This window comes from Perca flavescens, chromosome 8 (genome assembly GCF_004354835.1).
Source record: "Perca flavescens isolate YP-PL-M2 chromosome 8, PFLA_1.0, whole genome shotgun sequence".
In the NCBI taxonomy this organism is placed as follows: Eukaryota; Metazoa; Chordata; class Actinopteri; order Perciformes; family Percidae; genus Perca; species Perca flavescens.
The window spans coordinates 7,473,231-7,492,847 of NC_041338.1; the positions used below are offsets into that span (position 1 = coordinate 7,473,231).

Below are 19,617 nucleotides of genomic sequence, written 5' to 3' on the forward strand. Positions count from 1 at the left end.
GAAAGGTCTGAGATTGCAGATCAGTGCCAGGCAATCAAAAATAAAAAACCTCAGGATAAATTCTGAATAACAGGTAAGAGGAAGCCAGATTTGGGGCCACATGATCTCTCAGCTTGACGCGTGTTGTAACAGTTGGGACTGCATTCAGTCAAGGTTAGAGGTGTGAAAAGGAAGTTTGACTGAGACAGAACAGGCAGTTACAGTAAAGATAAGACACAAAGCAGGTTATCCACTGGTTCATTTAAACTGGGTTTTCCAAAAGCAGCTATGCCGCATTCATGTCAAAGAGGCTGATATCATCAGAAACATGAGTGGAGTACTAAATATATTATGATATGACAAAGGTAACTTAAACTGACAGTTTCCCCATTACAATATTGTCTAATATTGACTTTTTTGCATGAACAGGTGGAGATCTTTGTTGGAACTCCGTTCTAGTTTCCTACTACAAATGATTTTACAGGTGTGTGTTTGTGTGTGTGTGTGTGTGTGTGTGTCTCCTGCAGATGATGGGAAGCTGTCTCTGGATGAGTTCCAGGCTTTCTTCTCTGATGGCACGCTGAACGAGGAAGAGCTGGAGAAGCTGTTTCACACCATCGACTCTGATAACACCAGGTCAGCACTACTATACCACTACTGTGTGTGTGTGTGTGTGTGTGTGTGTGTGTGTGCGTGTGCGTGTGCGTGTGCGTGTGTGTGTGTGTGCCTACAGCATGCGAGATGGCAATGTAGCTGCATGAAATAAATCTGCACACAGTACTTTTCTGCGTGTCTGTGTGCTCACTTCACCGTGACTTTTTTGATCACATCTCCCTATCAATTATGGAAAAGGAGAGTGTGTGTGTGTGTGTGTGTGTGTGTGTGTGTGTGTGTGTGTGTGTAAAAATGTATCACATCCAGTTCTGAAAGCTCATTTTATGGAGAACCGTTTGTACAAAAGTGACACTTTCAAAATGAAAATGGCAAAATGAAAACAAACGATAAAGGGTTAGAGGAGATAAACAGACAGTGGGAGGAGATTATAAAAAGAAGAGTGACAACTGAGGAAAGTCATTATTTTTTCATCTTTCACCTTTTCTTTCTCTCTCTCTCATGCGCTTTTGCATTAATCATCCTGAGCCTGCATTCACACCAAATGCATTGCCCGTCAGACGGTGCCAAAACGCAGGTCTGCCCATTCATTCAGAATGGCGTTAGGGCTTTTAGGCTGCCGGGGTGGGTGGAGGGGTTGTGGGGGTAGCTAAAAAAAAAACATGAGGCGAAAAGTTGAGACCGATTGAACTTTTGGAGAAACGCAACCCGACTTCACGCTGCTGTGGCCCATCATGTAACCGGCGATCAGACCTGGCGGTGTGAGAGTCCCGTACAGTAAACGGGCGGAGATGGGAAGTACTCAAGTAGATTTTTCAGGGTATTTACTTTACTATTTATTTTTGTGCTGCCTTTTTACTTTTACTCCTTACATTTTACAAAATTGGCTTGTTACTTTAGTTTGGAATAATTTCACCGAAGTTACCGTTATTATTTTTCGCGTCATCAATACCGAATTCAATCTAATTTGACGGGAATATACGTAGCAGTTGACACACCACTACAAGATGACTCGACCGATCGGGCGGCATTCATTTGCGGGAAATCATTGCGAAATCATGGCGGTAAACGTTAGCACATAGTAGTATGGACGGCGACATGATTGAAAATGAAGAAAACGGAGATCCCAGTTTTTTTCCATGTCCACACCAAGTTTCTCAGCTTGCACTCTAGTAACATTTGTGTGGTCCAGGTAGCTTTGCATAAAAAATGGTTGTCATTCGCAAGGCTGCTTTGACTTTTATACTTTGAGTAAATTTCCAAGCCTGTACTTTGTTGTATTTGTATTTTTAAGTATCTGTACTTCTACTTGAGTAGGGGAAGTGAGTACTTTTGTAAACGGAAAACATCCTTGCCTCTATTGCTGCTACAAGAAAGTTTTTCTCTTTCTCCGTGAAATGAGAGCTGCGTTCAAGTGCGGTTGGAAATGTCGTCTATAAATGATCGCACGGAAAACAATAATTGTAAAATATAAAGTCTACTTGTGCTACATCGGGGGGGCTAAAGAACACAACAGGACGTCACACTAATGGGCTGTTTAAGTGACACTCCCATCATCACCAGATGCCCTTTTTGCTGTTGTGTGAACGCACCCTGAATCTCCAGGACTCTCTACAGTATGTCTACTGCGCCTCAGCACACTGCGTTTTGATTGGCTCTCATTAAATCAATGTATTGGCCCTTTATAATCAGCTCATCCAGACTGCAATCAGGAGAAGTGTGCTGACACAGTGGGAGTAATCAAAGGACTGGCATTGTTAATTTATTGAAATAAAATGAAACGGAGCAGAACAAAAGCTGACCTTTTAAAGTTGTTGTAGAATTGAATTAGGTTCAACAAATAAATCCTCCAGCAGGCTCAGTCATTAGAGGAGATTTTTTTTCTCCTTTTTTTAAATCAGTGCGTCAAGTGGAGCATTCAACCGCCGCCATCTCTCTTACGTCAGCCATCTTGCCTCTTGGAGATGGTCGCGCTGTATAAATCTTATTCACCGCAGTGCACGCAGGCAGAAGACTTTCTTCTAAGTAGACTTGGCAGCCACATGCCTGGCCTCAGCATTACCAAGTGACAGCAGATAAGGTTATTGATTTGTCCGAGTAAAAGAAGAAATGACGGCGTAAGGGTTTCCTGTTGAAGCAGGAAGTTGATGGATGGAGAGGAGGGACGGAGCGGGCAGAGACTGAGCACTGTCCTGCTTCCAGTCATTTGTCTGTGTGTCTCTGTCACTCACCAGCTTTTTTTTTCTCCCCCCTAACACACTGTTTCCTGAGATTTCTACCCGGGCTCTTCTTGTTTCCTCCATCTTTCTCTATCAATCTGCCAGTGTCCGACACCAAGTCATTACCAAGATCAGAGCGTATCGAGACAAGACCAAGACCAGGGGGCTGTCTCACAAAAGCAGAATTTATAAATCCAGGATAACTGATATAGCGAGGCACATAAATCAGACGATACACAGGCAATTTAGTGATATCTCTGCAGTTGTGGTCTTGAGCAATCTTGAAATAAAATCCAGAGCCCTCTTCATCTGAGAGACCGAGTAAAAATGTGGTAGATTTCGAGACGAGACCGAGACCTTCAAAAAGTGGTCTTGAGATCACTGTGATTGGATGTAAAACTTCCTGCTTCAAATGCAACCAATAACTTGACTTGTAGGTTTGAATGTGTTACTGTTAACCCTCATTCCCCGCCCCCTTAACACACACTCCCAAAGTAAATGTAGGTGACAGGAGAAGAAGGTCTGAGATGTCAGTCAAATCGTCTTTTTTTTATATTTTTTTAAAGAGTTTATTTGCAAAACATCATCTCAAAGAAAACACACAGCAGTGTGTAAATACTGCAATGTAACGCTAAGCTACACAGCTGGGACCACCTCACATTCTTTATCTGCACTAAGTTGGGTAGCATAAAGAAAGGTAAGCTAAGTGTAAGCTAAGTGTAAGTGACGCTAGCGAAGCTAGCTAGCCAACATTATCAATCTGCCTCTGTACCAAAATTCTCAGAAAAATCTCTTAGCGAATATTAGCTATACATATTAGCTAAATGTGTATATACTAGATGTTTCAGTTGTTTGGTCTGGTCTCTATCCCCTCTGGTCTTGGTAATGACTCAGTTTAGGTGGTCTTGACTACAACACTGGATTGCACTTTACACGTTATTATCCTGTTACAGATCGCAGGTACTGAGACAACGAAATGCAGTTTAGCATCTAGCCAGAAGTGCAAAAAGCAGCAAGTTGGCAGTGCTCTGTCTGTGACTACACAGGATGTGTTCAGGCACAGTACTGAGTAGAACTCCTCATGACGAGTAAACCTAATGTGTAAAAATCTGTGAAGTGCCCCTTTAATTTGCACAAAGCAACAATAATACATAAAACAATTTCATATGACATTTCTTAAATTCCCAAGTTAGAATCCCAAGGACTAATGAAACTTTGAGGATGATAAATCTTATTAGTAACCCATTAGGCGCCTTTATCCCTTTCAGCAACATAATTACTGGTTTACTTCCATTGTGAAAATGCTGCATCTGGAGCTACTATTTAGATAATAAAAATCTGCCTCTTTTATTTTAGCCATCTAAATATTGGAACAGTTACAACACTACAAATGTCATTAGTAAACAGGAAATGACATTTAATGTTGGGTAAAACTAGACTTTAGTGGATATTTTAAAAAGCCCATCTGTCACAGTGCTGGATCAGGACTTATTCTGGCAGAACCAGTGCATTTAAGTAAAACTGCTGCCTAATACAATTTAAAAGGGATATTATCAGATCACACTGTCCAACAAGGAGCATTCAGTGAAAAGCTTGATCTTTTTCTGATCCAAATATTCAAATAGTAATGAAGAAGTGAACCTTAGTTACTGTATTTATTTTACAAATTATTCACAAATTCTTTTAGCTGTTCTAAATGTACACATTTAACACTTAAATCAATTTAATCAAAAATAGTTTTTACTACTTTAAAGCCTCTAGCCACAGCACTCACTCACTTTTAAAGCTAGTTCACCTGTTACTATAGTTATTTCCTTCTTCCAAAACAACCAGGAGTTAAGTTGATGGCTGGTGTGTAAACTGCATGCCAAATTAATCAGTCCATATGACAAGTTCCTGACAAGCATTTTGTTCAGCTGACTTTACCTGATAGTATGCGACTGTCCTGCTTTTACTACAGACATGTGAACTCACCACAGACATTTGCCTTGCATGGAATCACGGTGGTGCGCTGCTGACAGTGAATATAAGGCAAATGGATATTTGGCGTTATTTTAAATGAATTAGATTAGATTAGATTAATTTACTAATTAATGGAAGGTGCCGGAACGGCACACTTTAACCAGCATCGCTTCCTGATTATCCAAAATACGTGAACTCCCCGAGGCCCAAATCACAGAACGAGAAGAAAAAAAAAAAAAAAGAGTGGCGGAGTGGAGGAATTTGCTTTAACTCGTTATTAGACTATCACGTTAATTTTGACACGCCTAATTATTTATAATAAAGATGGACAGATACACTGTCTGCCTGCCCCCAGTTCTCCCATCATCAGTTACATCTCAAATCCCTCTTTTAGCTGGTTCCTCTTCCTTACTTCATTCTCTCACTTTTTCTTTTTCTGTCTCTCCGTCCACACCTCTCCCTCTCCTGGTAAGTCAACCAGGGAAAGTCTTCTTTACGCCAGTGAAGAATACGCTGCCAAATGAGTCCCCTCACAGTGAACTGAGCATGAATGATGGCAGCAGATTGTTTCAGACTCCTGTCAGAGAGTTGTTAGATCGCTCCCTGCCTGCCAACTCCAACTGTGTGTGTGTGTGTGTGTGTGTGTGTGTGTGTGTGTGAGTTATTAAGACTGCATGCAAAAAAGCCTTTCCTCTGTTTCTGACCCTGCTCTTCTCCATCCTTTTCCTTCCTTTCTTCCTTCCTTTCTTCTTACTTTCCTTCCTTCTCTCCCTTTCTCTCCCTCTGCTGCTCCTCTGCTATGCTGTGATAGTAATGTTGACACTAAGGAACTCTGTGGTAAGTGGACACACACACACACACACACACACACACACATATACTTCTCTTCCCTGCCTCTGCTGTCATTCTCTCTCTTATCCATTATTAAAAAGTACTTCTCAGTTGAAATGCAATTATTATTTTTTTTAAATATATGATATAAATTCAGCCATTTTCAGCTAACCCGTGCAAATACTTTTAGGACTCCAAAAGTTGGGTAAATCCTGTGCCAATTTGCCTGTATGTGTGTGTACAGACTACTTTGCCAAGCACATGGGCGACTATGAGGGAGTTCTGGCCTCGCTGGAAACACTCAACCTTTCCATCCTCAAAGCCATGGACTTCACCAAAAAGGTAAGGGTAAGGTGTGTGCGTGTGCGTATGCGTGTGCGTGTGTGTGCGTATAGAATTGTCAACGAGTGTGGCGGCTGAGTGTGTGTGCGTGTGTGTGTGAAAGAGAAAGATAGTGGAAATGATTGCTAGTGACAGCTTCTCTTTTACTCTTTCACTCCCACTGCCTCCAAAGTTCAGTCGATATATTTTCTGAAGACTTAACTGACTGACCTTTGGGTAGTACAACGGAAATCTGATTGAGAGTGTCAGTCGCACGAAGTTTGCTAACATTAGCGACCGCAAATGTCTAATTTTGTGTATGAGACATTTACAGAACATAAAATGCTAGTCGTGGCCTACTATCCCTTATCATAGTGTTCTTTTAGTACAGTGTACGTTACCATAGCACAGGACCTTAAACTTCGGGTCAAATTGACCCATTTTAAATTTTTGTTTTATATCAGAAAATATTGGACGTAGAAATAAGTGCTGAAAATGTGTAGAAGAAAAATTTAACAATTTAAAACGTTGGAAAAAGCAAAAACAAACTGTCGAATTAACAAGTGTTTTTTTCAAGGTTGACGGAAGGACAACACAAGGGTTAAAGCGGTTATAATCCATATTTTTCAAATGAGATGACAACGTGAAAACAACGTGAAAGGGGTCATTGTAGCACGATTCACTGTCACCGTGGGTTACCCTAAGCACAGAACACAGCAGGAAGACAATATCCAGGCCAACAGTATTTATTTTCTCTGACAGCTCACACCTAACACAACTTTACAACTACAAACTACCCGACTCCGACGGCCCAGATACTGGCTGGCGCATGGCCCGTTGCTCAATGTTTTAACAAAATCCATCCATCTCCAACAGTCCAGTCCTTTCTCTGTGGTGTGTGGCAGCGTATAAAGGGAGAACTTTAATTAGCACAACAACGGACAGCTGAGACAATCAACTCACCTGGCACTGCTCTCCTGCTCTATCCCCACACCTCTCTCCACTGCAGCTGATTGAAGACCACGCCCACCTCCACAGGCATAGCAATGATTTTGCTTGTGTTTACTTCACATACAGGGTTAACTGATCAATGGGACCGTTGTCCCGAAGCTATTCTGTTAAGTTAGTTAATATGTAATCAAATAATTGGCTTGTAACCCGACTTAATCTTACTTCACTGGCGAGCGGTATGATGTTGCAATAACCGAATGTTGAACCTGAATTCAGCTGAAACCTTTCTTCTTCTTTTTTACTACCATCAGAAGGTGAACAGACATATTTATGTTTGGCTCTATTTAACCCCAGTGTCTTCACAACCTGTCCACACTGATGTGTATGTGTGTCTTCTGCATCAGTTATACAGATGTGCAAGCAGTGTGTCCACATTTGACCCTCCAAACATACAGCGCAACGCACAGTCTATTCTCATAGATTAGGTGTAATGATGTGTGTATGTGCTTGTGGTGCTGGAGGGTGTGTGTGTGTGTGTGTGTGTGTGTGTGTGTGTGTGTGTGTGTGTGTGTGTGGTCCAGGTGGGCTGCAATGATGGATACGGAGAAAGGACAAGAGCTGACTGTCTGGCAGTCAGCTGGAAAACACTTATGTGTTATCCTAGTTTTTCCCAAGTGCTATATATAGAAGCTGTTCACAGCTACACAACCATATCCATGTTCATGTTCTGCTTCAGTGTGTGTGTGTGTGTGTGTGTGTGTGTGTGTGTGTGTGTGTGCATGTGCACTTCTTTAAAACACTTGGCTGGGACCCAAGGATGGTTTGCAGCAAGAATAAAATGGGTCTCTGGATCATTCAGCTGAAATGCCAGTATTGGCTCTGCTATGGTGCAAAAACCCTGCCAAATCCTTGCAATATTAGACAAGATTAATACAATTACAGACTGCTCCTGGAGTAAAACATATTACTGTAGCCAATGCATACCTGCATAATCTTCTAGGCCGTTATTTAAGAATATACATCGTCTGAATGTATATGCCTTTTTTCAACCCTATTTTCCTATGTTTTTTGTGTCTAATTGACTGATGGGAACAACAATCTTTGACATTGGTCCAGTGTTAAGCAAGATCGCGGCAGCGGCGAAACAATAATAGGGCAATTGTCCAGCTTGTATTTACCTTCACAAAAGTGCTCGTTTTGCCACTGACAGGCTCAGATTAATATTCTAAGTGTCTGACAACATTATGGAAATGATCTCTTCAGAGATAGACCTTTAAAAACCTATTTGAGACCTTTCTGTTTAACCAGAAACAGCTCTGAAGTCACTAACACTAAACCCACCAGACTCCATTTAAAAGAGCAATACTTTTAGCGTGTCTAGAACCAACATATATTTACATGTAAATTGGTAAACTATGTGGTTATTTCAACCAAAACCAGAGTTGTGATGGTTGTAAAAGTGGAAAGAAGACCCAAAACGGCTTTTCATAGTTTTATTTTGTTTCTGTTGACTTTGAATAAAAGTGTATTTTAAGATGCTAAAATTACTGTTTATTTACATGGAGTTTGGTGGGTTTAGCAAATGCAATTTTGCGGATGTTTATGTTAAAAAAAGGATCTTACTCTTTAACAGAAAGGTCGACCTGCTTAGAAATCCTTTCCATAATGTTGTCAGACACTTAGAATATTAATCTGAGCCTGTCAGTGGCAAAACAAGCACTTATGTGAAGGTAAATACAAGCTGGCTATTAACTTAAATTGTAGCTTGTTTCGCCACTGCCGACTGCAGCGATCTTGCTTAATACTGGACCAATGTCAAAGATTGTTGTTACCATCAGTCACTTAGACACAAAAACAGGGGAAAAAAAGCGGTAGTTACCCTTTTACCCTCTGTATTATGCCTCAACCCTCAGACACACAGATGATCGTGGCATGCTCTGGAAAAAAGTTTTATACCCACAGCTGTAATCCACGCGGATAACCAGAGAGATTGTGATGTCTGAGTCTCTGCCTGTGTCACTGTCGCTCAACACCCTTCCCTTCGTGCTCCCAGAGGGACAACCACCACACTAATAATTCATGCAAATGTGATATTTCCATTCACTTCGTGCAGTATTCATTATTTTTTGACTGCCAAGGTATCAATTAGTGGATTAGCTGCCCGTCTTTAGGGGCTCTTGAGAGTCAGCAAATGAGCTGATCATAAAGTAATTAGTGATGATTAATAAACTCAAATCACCTCTGACCTCACATCAGATCAGCCCAGCTATTAATTGTAATTATCCTGCCAATACCCACAGAACAACAACAGAGTTATTTCAAAAACATAATTATCTTAAGATGCTAGGATTGAGATGGGTAAACATTATGATCTGCTTTGTGTCTGTTACCTGTGCTGTTCATTGCATGCTCATTTTATTGACTCATTAACACTGCAAAGTTGTAACAAATTTGAAACCAACCCAATATGCCCCTGTTTTGAGGTGCCAGATTGGTTTTGCACCTAAATTCTAAACTGTCAAACAAACAACAGTGGAAAAATGTTTACTCTTTGCCATAAATAACGATTGCAAGTTGGTATTTGGAACTTTACACCTGTGCTTTTCCTGCTATGGCAGGCCAAAACGTCTGTTGTGAAAAAGGTGTGTTTTCCTGCTTCATCCTTACCAAAATAACAGGTGTGTTGCTCACTTAACTCATCTGATCAAGTTGTTTAGAGATATGTTTTACCTTGTAAGCTTATTCTTCTCTGCATGCATTGTATTTTTGTACAATATTCTTTTTCTTTTATACAATTCAAAGACATAAGGCTAGGCTTGTGGTCTTGAGTTTGAGTATTTGAAGCTTGAATCAGCAGAAGTGAAAGTTAAAGATCTGACATGGTAGTCACTCCAACTGACAGTAAGTTAACTGAAGTTGGACCAAAAACACAGGCCAAAAAAACCTAAAATTGTGTTGAAGTTTGTTGCATTTATTAGCTTTCTCAACTTATTTTATTTTCACGCTGAAACAAAACTTAAACTGTTAACTTTGTACCATAGCTCATATTAGCATGGCATCACCTCCATAGTACGTGCAGGTTACTATGGTGACAGTTGCGATGGAGGCAGGATACTTTGGGGACAGTTGTCTTGGCGACGGGTTGAATTGATATCTACATTGAGCCAGCTTGTTAAGAGATGGCTTGGCTGTCCCTTGGCTGTTTGCAAGCCGATCCCACGCATGTCGTCAGCCAGCATCACACGCAGGGCACACTGTGGGCTTCATTTGGCGTCATTGACATCTTCCTGACAGTTTCACACTTTACTGTACTTCCTCTAGAAACCCTCATTTCCATGAGCAAGTCCTCATTGTTGTGAGCAAGATCAAAGATGACGGCAATCAACAATTATGAGCAGCGAAGAAAAGTTGAAGAGGAAACTTTAGGAAAGGGAAAGGCTGACAGTTTGTTTGGCTGAGAAGGATTTTGAGAAAGCCCCTTGCATGTCTTAACTGCTTCTTACTCACATTCCCAGATGAGACCTCTGAATGTCATGTTTTAGACAGCGTTAGAGATATAATCCACAGGGATGAAGCAAATGTGTTGAAATGCGTCAAATCCATTGTTGTTTCCACTGACTCTTTTCTTGAAAGTTTTTATAGCACCATCAGAATCAAAAGAGGTTCCAGAAAGCAATTTTAATTGGCTCTCCAGCAGGTAGAGATAAAATAACAGCCCCTCCCATGAGGACTGTGTGTGTGTGTGTGTGTGTGTGTGTTTCTGTCGGTGGTGATGAGAGCTGAAGCACGTGGCAAAAAGAGAAAGTGGGAGAATTCATTACATCTCCTGTCCTGTCTGTCCTGTATAAATGCTTTTTAATGAGCCACTCTCATTAGCACTCTTTATTTTTTCAAGCTTTTACTGGCCGAGCTGCCACACTCGTTGACAATTCTACACACACACACACACACACACACACACACACACACACACACACACACCATCACGCACACAGATACACAGTTTCTCTCAGACTAAAATCTTGTTAAGCCTGTCTTTTTTTTGTACATCTGTTCAGGAAATAGTTTTGCCGCGGCGAGTGACCTTTCATCAGCCTTTCAGCTGCTTCTCATCTGACTCCTCCTGCCCATCTCCTTTTCCTCTAGCCTCTCTTTTCTCTCATCTTCTCCCTCTTTCAGCTCCGCTCTATTGTTTGTCGTCTCCCCCCCTCCCTCTCCCACATCCTCTTCATCCTCTCCTTTCTTCATGAAGATTAAGGCGAATCCGGATCAAGGGGCAGGGCAAGTTGATTCAGTCTGTACACAATAACATGCCAATGGAATGAGGAGAGCAAGAGGGGGGGGGGAGATTGATGGGGATCGGGAAGAGAAGAAAGGGAAGAAAGGAGAAGTCAAGATGAGAAGGGGAGAGTGGGTGAGGAAAAGGGGGTGTGACGAGAGGATGGAACAGAAGTCAGTGTGTAAAGCATCTCAGCTGGCTCACTCAGAGGGTATGATATGATTCTTTGTGGAGCATTCATCACTTATTCATTAGGATTTAATGGGCTTTCAGACTGTACAAAGGTAGTAGGCCTACGGTATGTTGGAAATGCAATTTCCAAAAAGTGTGGCACTGTTAAAACTTATATCCTTGTGAGGGCTAGATTGATTTTTACACCCTTAATGTATGGAGCGCCAAAACTGACAAAAGGCAGTAAAAGGTTATCAGACAAGTCAGAAACCTAACTGAAAACATGAAAAGAAAGTTTTAATGTAATCGACTGTGAAATTAATTGTAGTGCTTATACTTAGAAAAAGCACCCCCCTCTCCCTGACCAGGACATACAGAACACCCAAACTAATGATCATAATACAGTAGGTTAAGGAAATTTGGAAATGTGGTATGGAAAATGGGAAATGTTGCACAGGGATAATGGGGAATAAATAGATGATTTAGATGTGTGCTCAGACCAACAATGAAACATTTCTTTATTCATATTTTTCAGGTTCAATTAGCTCAGGTGAAATATTATCAGAAGACTTAATTGCATGCTTTCACCGTCAAATGATAATTTGATAATTTGCTCCAGAATGTGAGGGCACTTCATAAATTACATACATGGCGGGTTTAATGATTACAAATTGCTGAATGTCCCAAGGTGATGTTAGTGCAGTGTACAGATAGCAGTGTGTACTCCTGAGTGTGTGTTTGTGAGGCGAATGGTTGCCTGCCAATCGGAAGGTTGGTGGTTCGATCCTGCAGTCCCATGTCGAAGTGTCCTTGGGCAAGACACTGAACCCCGAGTGTAAATGTGTGTGACTGATTATCTGATGAGCAGGTGGCACCTTGTACGGCAGCCTCGGCCACAGTGTATCAATGTGTGTGAATGGTTCCTGTGCAATGTTAAAGCGCTTTGAGTAGTCGTTGAGACTAGAAAAGCAGTATATAAGAATAGTCCATTTACATTTACCTGGTGCCAGGAGTTCAGTCCAATGCGTCCCTGCAATCACGGCATCCCAGACACACACACACACACTTATGTCATATGCACATGTATCACTAAGTGTCGACCCTGATAGCAAGTGCATCCCTTAAGAGGAGGTAATGTTAGGAAGGAAAAAGAGAGAAAAGAAATTAAAGCTATACTGCGTAGTTTCTGTCACCCCCAATTAAGGAATTCTAACTAATGACAACAACACTATGGCGCATCCACATGACACAAGCTTTCAGTAATCGCTCACCGCCCCCGCCCCTCCTCCACTCAGTAGCTTGTAGCTCAGGGAGATCACGGAGAATTAAAAAAAACAAAAACATTATGGAGTTTCAGAAGAGCTAATCATCATCACTCGAGCTTCTGCGTGGGAAAGTCGCCAGGCGACACCATTTTGTAAACAGTCATACTGAGACATACACAGAGAGTTTTGTGGAGCTGATAGTCTTAATTGGCTCTTTCTCCACTCATTTGGCAATGGCTTGAATGTAACGGACGTTCATTAACATTGTTGCAGTCAAGACCACCTAAACCGAGACCAAGTCATTTTACTAAGACCATAGTGTATCGAGACCGAGACAAGACCAAGACTTTGGTCGGGGGTCAACAGTAACACCTTTCAAACTAGACATGAGTGAAGATATTGGTTGCATTTGAAGCAGGAAGTTATACATCCAATCACAGTAATGATGTTAACACATAAATCAGACGATACACAGGCAATTTAGTGATATCTCTGCAGTCTTTACCGGTCTCGAAATAAAATCCCGAGTCCTCTTCATCTGAGACCATGACAAGACCAAGTAAAAATGTGGTCAATTCCGAGACAAGACCGAGACCTTCAAAAAGTGGTCTTGAGACCTCTTGAGACCAAGACCGGTCTTGAGTACTACAACACTGTCCATTAATATAGGATAGTAGCGCACTATAGTTTTAAAGAAAGGGTGAAGGAAGAAGCAAACAAGACACTATAGGGTGTGCACGAGGTGATATAATAGAACGGGAGTTTGAGATTGGGCAAGAGGTCAGACACAGTGAGAGAAAGAGGTGAGGGAGGTTAAAGACATCACTGTCTAGATGAGGAGGGAGCTGAGTTGTACATTTCTTTGCTAAACCATTTCACTTCAGTATAGCCCAGCTTATCTCTTTCATGTAAATCTTATTTTGCACTTGAGCTACAGACAGAGCTACCACTAATACTGGCTCTACCATTAAATGCGGTGGGGGGGGGGCACGAAAGCGGCACTGAAAGGGAACCTGCGTTATCCTCCAAAGACGGTGCTAGCACTACAGTGCGCTAGCGGGGCTGTACCAAAACCAATTTTCATCATTCATCGTTGCCCCATATGAAAAGCTATCAAAAAGGAGCAAGGACATAACAAGAACTTTTTCTTTTCTTCACGTTCAGGAAAAAGCTAAATAGCTAGCATGACTGGTTTACACTGTTACATGTTGCACATTTTACTCAAAGTCCTACCTCTAAAACGTGAACATGAGAGACGTGAAACCAGTACTGCACGGAGAAAATCCAATATCACAATATTGTTGAGCAAATACATCAATGTCGATATTGCGGCGATATTGTAGGGTTGACTATTGGTGCTTTCACAAAATATTAACACAGTGAGAGTTGATATTAATAATCATCAGTAATGTAGATATAATGACTAAGTGGGTAAAGGCGAATAATAGGACAGCTAGAACAGTCTGGTAAGTTCAGAAAATGACATCACTTTACTGTAATGCAGCCTTTAAAACCAGGAAAAGACAACACTTGTGTCATATATATGTTACTTTATCCAATATTAAAGATGATATCTAGCCTCATATATTGATAACGATATAATATAAATACAATGCCCAGCCCTAACCATAGCCACTTTCATCTCCATCAGTGAAACCGGGCCTGTACTGTAACAGTACATCCACTCCCTCCTCTCTCTTTATCCTACATTAGCATTGCAGATAGAGTATATCCAGTCAGCTCCTCTCAGAACTGGAGCAGCAGGGGAGCAGCCAGCGTCTGCCACCTAAACCTGTCTGTCCCCTGTTTAGGAGACAGAGGTGGACAATGGGAACGTCCAATCCTCCAGGTACTGTGTGTGACTGACTGACTGACTGACTGACTGCATCCTCAGTGTCTCCACAACTGGTTATGATGTGGGCATGAATAATTTGTGCATGAGTGTGTATGTGATAGTGAGAGGGTGAACTGGCAGAGTGTGTGTGTTGTCAGCGCAGTGTGTGTGTGTTGACTGATGAGGTTACACCCAAAGCATGAATAATGCAGAGGACTGTAGGAGTGAGAAAGGGAGAGCCTGTGTGTGTGTGTGTGTGTGTGAGAAAGGGAGAGAGAGAGGGAGAGATGGATTGGTAATTGGGTGAAAGGTGAGCAGAGATAGAGAAACTAAGGGATTTAAAATGGAGCTGAGGGATTGAGAAAGTAAAACACAAAGAAACCGAAAGCTCACCACAATGTGCAGTAGGCTGTACATTGTCCTCCTTCTCTCCTAACCAGTGTTGTACTCAAGATAGAGTCCGGATCGGGCCAAATTTTTCTGTCCGGGCCCGGCCTGCGTCCGACAGAGCCGTGACCGAACCCGGCCCGAGCCCGACAGGCATTAAGAAATTTGTGTCCGAGCCCGACCTGAGCCCGACACAGTTAAAATCTCATCTTTTTCTCACACTAATTGGTTGCATTTGAAGCAAGAAGTTTTACATCCAATCAACAGTAATGATGGTAACACATAAATCAGACGATACGCAGGCAATTTAGTGATATCTCTGCAGTTGTGGTCTTGACCAGTCTCAAAATAAAATCCTGAGTCCTCTTCATCTGAGACCGAGAAAAGACTACAAAAACTAGGTTGATCCCGAGACGAGACCGAGACCTTCAAAATGTGGTCTTGAGACCGCTCTCGAGTACTACAACACTGCTCCTAGCCCCTTTATTTTCTTCCTCTCTGAATTTTCCAGTTCCCCCCCTTCATCTCCCCTCCTATTTACCTTTTCTCGTGCACCTTGTTTCCCTCCTACTGTTTCTCCCTGCCTTCCACCTCCAACATCCCCCTCCGCCTCCCTCCATTCTCGTCTCCCTCTCTGAAGGCCAATGAAGCTGGCATGATATCTGAAGAGTCTGTATGTTTATGAAGCCTGTTAGTGGGCTCGCCTTCTGTTTGGGAACAAACTTAGGAGCTCTGCCAGCTGTTAACCACTTCCACACTTGCAGCTGTCACTTCCACCGGTTAAATCTCTCCAGTGAAATTGAAATGAATTAATGTATTATCTATTTCTTTTTGTAGCTGTGTTCAATCCTGACTGCAAACATAAATACCACATATGATGATACGTTAGTTACTGCTGCTTTTCCTGTTAAGCTTTCTGCTTCCTGTGTGGCATATACAGTACAGTTTATGATGATAACGGTGGCAGATTCCTCGACAGTGGTGGCTTTTCATTTCTAACCAGCTGCCACATTTCATCAGCTGTTATCTAGCTAATTAGGCTAACATTAGCTCAATTCATTGGTTGAAAATGCTGCTTAGCTTACTGTACGTAGGACTTACTTGTAGCCTACACACTTTAAAACAGTATGTTTTCATGTTTGACGTTACAAAAGAAAAGTTTTTTGACTGACCGCTAACCGATTACTTTGATACACGTAACGCTGTCTTGGGTAATGGGGGTTTGCTTCCCCAAATGTGGAAGTGTGGAAATACTACACAGTTGATGAGTTATATACAGGGCTTTTCTTTTGTCAATTCAAGCCGTGTAGGCCAATAAAGAAGTTTATTTTTCTAGAAAATAGCAAGACAAAGTAAAACAGTGTCTAACAGCTCCTGGTGGCTGGAAATAAATGTGTTAACAGCTTGGCTCATAAATGATTTAACAGCAGCTCAATTAAAGCGGTAGAAAAAAACAATATAATAGTTTGTGAAATCAGTGTATTTGATTACTAAATAGACCTTGTCCATTAGACCCAGTTAAAATGGATAATTAGCCTGAGCGATAAGTCATCAGAATGAAGAACAAAGACACACTTAACAGAAGCCCTTAAACAACACAGCATGGACAAGTCAGCACCAAAGATAATGCCAAAAATAAAAAATAACTCAGAACACAGAATGCATTTGACCTTTTAGGGTAGATTTTAATTCAACGATAGATCTGATGTATCCCATCTGGATCACAATTACAGCTCTCATATTCACACATTGCCAGACTTATTTCCACAGTGCTGTGGAGTAAGGTCTGGCTTCTCCACACATACATTCTGGGATAGGAGGAAAAAAAACGCTGTGGGTTGTTAGCATTTCTTTAAACCAATCCCAATTGTCTTGGACGGCGCTAAACTCTGAAGTGCCAAAATAATCTCGGGAAGGAACTTCTTTTGGTGGAACATTTGCACCCCGCAAAAGAAAACTCCGATATTAAATGAAGTTAACTGTTCACACAACACAGTAATGTGAGCTCTTTAAATTAGCTGGATACATGGTTAAACCTCATTTGCTCTAACCAGTGTATTGCCGTGTGTATTTTGTCCATAGCAAATCCCCACCAATTGGTCAGAAAACGTCCCAGTTAGAATGTAAATGCCGTAAACCTATTATTTATAAATCTTTACAATCATTCATTGAAAGAACCAAGCAGGCTTGCCTTGTTGCACAATCCAAATGTTTTTCAAAACTTGCCATTTTCAGTGTGTAGTTAGCTTGAAGTTAGTTAGTTTTTTTTTTACATACAGTATAGTATGTGTGGGAATCACCAGAGGCCTCACAATGTCATCACGATGCTTATGTCACTATATGATATTATTGCGATTTTAAACATGTTGCAATATTGTGTGATATATTGCAATTTATTACCTTTTTTTTCAACTTAAAAATGTTCCCAAATTCAAATGATGTCCCCAAAAGGAAACTTTGTCAACATCTGTTTAATCTAAAAGACACATTTCTCTGTTTGTTCAGCTCACACTTTTATTGCTGCAAAATGGGATTGTCAAGCAGACAAACTGACCAACACATAATAATAATAGATCGATCCGCGTAACGATACAGTATTGCCACTGAAAATATCGCGATACTATGCTGTATCAATTTATTTCCCCCACCCCTACAGTATAGTGCTGTATTCAAATCCTAGGAAAGATTTGTCTTGTAAGTATCTATCCTGTTAGGTGTATTTCTCATTCTTTAAAGGTCTCATATCATGCTCATTTTCATGTTCATACATGTATTTTGGGTTTCTACTAGAACATATTTACATGCTTTCATGTTATTTTTCTCATCCTGTCTGTCTAAATATACCTGTATTCTCCCTCTGTCTGAAACGCTCCATTTTAGCGCCTGTCTCTTTAAGCCCCACTCCTGAAAAAGCCCAGTCTTCTCTGATTGGTCAGCGTTTCCGGATCTTTCGCAACTGTGCTCTGTGAGTCTCTGCACCGTCATTGCAGTCGGGGAATGACTGTAACGGCACTGTAGCAGCACTTTCCACCTATATATATATATATATATATATATATATATATATATATATATAGTGTAGTTGTGACATCACAATCTTACAGAAGTCCTGAAGGCTTGTTTAAAGGCACAGTTTGTGACTACTGGCTGTGTGCACATTTCTCTGTGGATTGAGTGTTTTGATACTTTCACAGTATTTATATAGCACAAGTATAATATATATATATATATATATATATATATATATATATATATATATATATATATTGGATATAGTACAATCCAAGCAGAGAAGAGATGCTGACAGTGCAGTGTGTGTGTGTGTGTGTGTCCATGCAGGTTAGTGTCCTGCTAATGGACTGGTACATGTCTCCGGAGGGGGGCAGCAGGTGGTCAGTCATATTAGTCCACCATTAGTGCTCAACCACGCACTCCCACAGCGGTGTACACACTGACTGGAGTGTACACTTGCTGAACTCTCTCTGGTCACTGAGTGTTGCAGCTGGGATGTCTTCATCACACAAGGAAGCTAAAATGGCCCATACAGAGGAGATTATAGGAGAAACAGGCTGAGTGAGTATGTGTGCCTGTGTGCGTGCCTGTGTGTGAAGTTAGGTTTATTTATAGCCCCTTTCACAGATACAAAATCACCACATTTTTTGTGATTAACTATTTGTATTTATTTTTTTAAACAACATGCAAAACATACAATATGTAACATGGATGCGGCCGTCATCACCACCCAGCCAGTCAAAAACCAAGAAAAGATGACACAATAACTACAATAATCATTATTTTATTTTTTATTTTATTTATTTTCTTTTGGTTTTGTTCTGGCGTTTTGCATTTATTAGATATTAATTTATTTGTACATGTATAAAAAGGAAAGCGTAAGCACCTTCCCCATTTTCCTGTGTAGACATCCAATCTGGCCAGACATAATAGTAACAGTACACAGCACAGGGTTGACAGGATTAAAATCACAACAGCAGTAGATAAATAAGGGCAGATACAAATAAAAGTTATGTTATTTGGATAGGCTAACCAAAAGTTTGTCTGAATACATTTTTTTCCAGCGGTTTCATAAAAGCATCACATGAGTCTAGGGATCGCAATGATCAGGGGAGAGTGTGATGATACTGGGGCCGGAGGCTTGAAAAGTTTTATGGTGGGTTCCAGGGACATCTAGCAAATTCTGATTTGGCATATATGGTTGGAGGAGGTCAGTCATATACTGAAGAGGTAATTCATGCAGGGCTCTAAAAGTTAGCACCGCTAGTTTACATTACATGTCATTTAGCTGACGCTTTTATCCAAAGTGACTTACAATTGCTATACAGTATATGTCAAAGGCCGCATGCCTCTGGAGCAACTATGGGTTAAGTGTCTTGCTCAACATTGGTTGATGTTGATGCAGTGGAAATTGGACCCAGATCTCCCACACCAAAGGAATGTGTCACATCCACTGTGCCATCACCACCCACAGTTTAAAATGAATAAGAACATTTAATAGGAAGCCAGTAAAGAGGATAGAATTGGTGTGATATGTGATCTCTTGTTACTTCTAGATAAAGTTTGACGACGGTTCAGGGAAGTATGATTCAAACAGGTAAAAATAGCATTACACAAATCTAAACGAGAGAAAATGAACGACTTGAGACTGCGAGAGAGTTTGTGGTTACTGAGGGAGAACAGGGCAGGGAGAAGAGACATTTCAAAGTTTAGTTTATTATAGGATCCCCATTATCTACTCTTCCTGGGGTCCACATTTAAAAACAGACAATTAAACATGTCAGTCCACATAAT

The 19,617-nt window shown here is 41.0% G+C and overlaps 1 protein-coding gene across 1 annotated transcript in view; it reads left to right on the top strand.

The window, feature by feature from the left end:
• The window catches only part of necab2 (N-terminal EF-hand calcium binding protein 2), a 174,418-nt gene that overhangs the window by 58,755 nt on the left and 96,046 nt on the right, over positions 1–19,617 (top strand). The window contains exons 3-5 of the mRNA XM_028586498.1: positions 507–615; positions 5,584–5,609; positions 5,848–5,945. Coding sequence (XP_028442299.1) covers positions 507–615; positions 5,584–5,609; positions 5,848–5,945 — 233 coding nt within the window. The remainder of the gene's footprint in view (positions 1–506; positions 616–5,583; positions 5,610–5,847; positions 5,946–19,617) is intronic.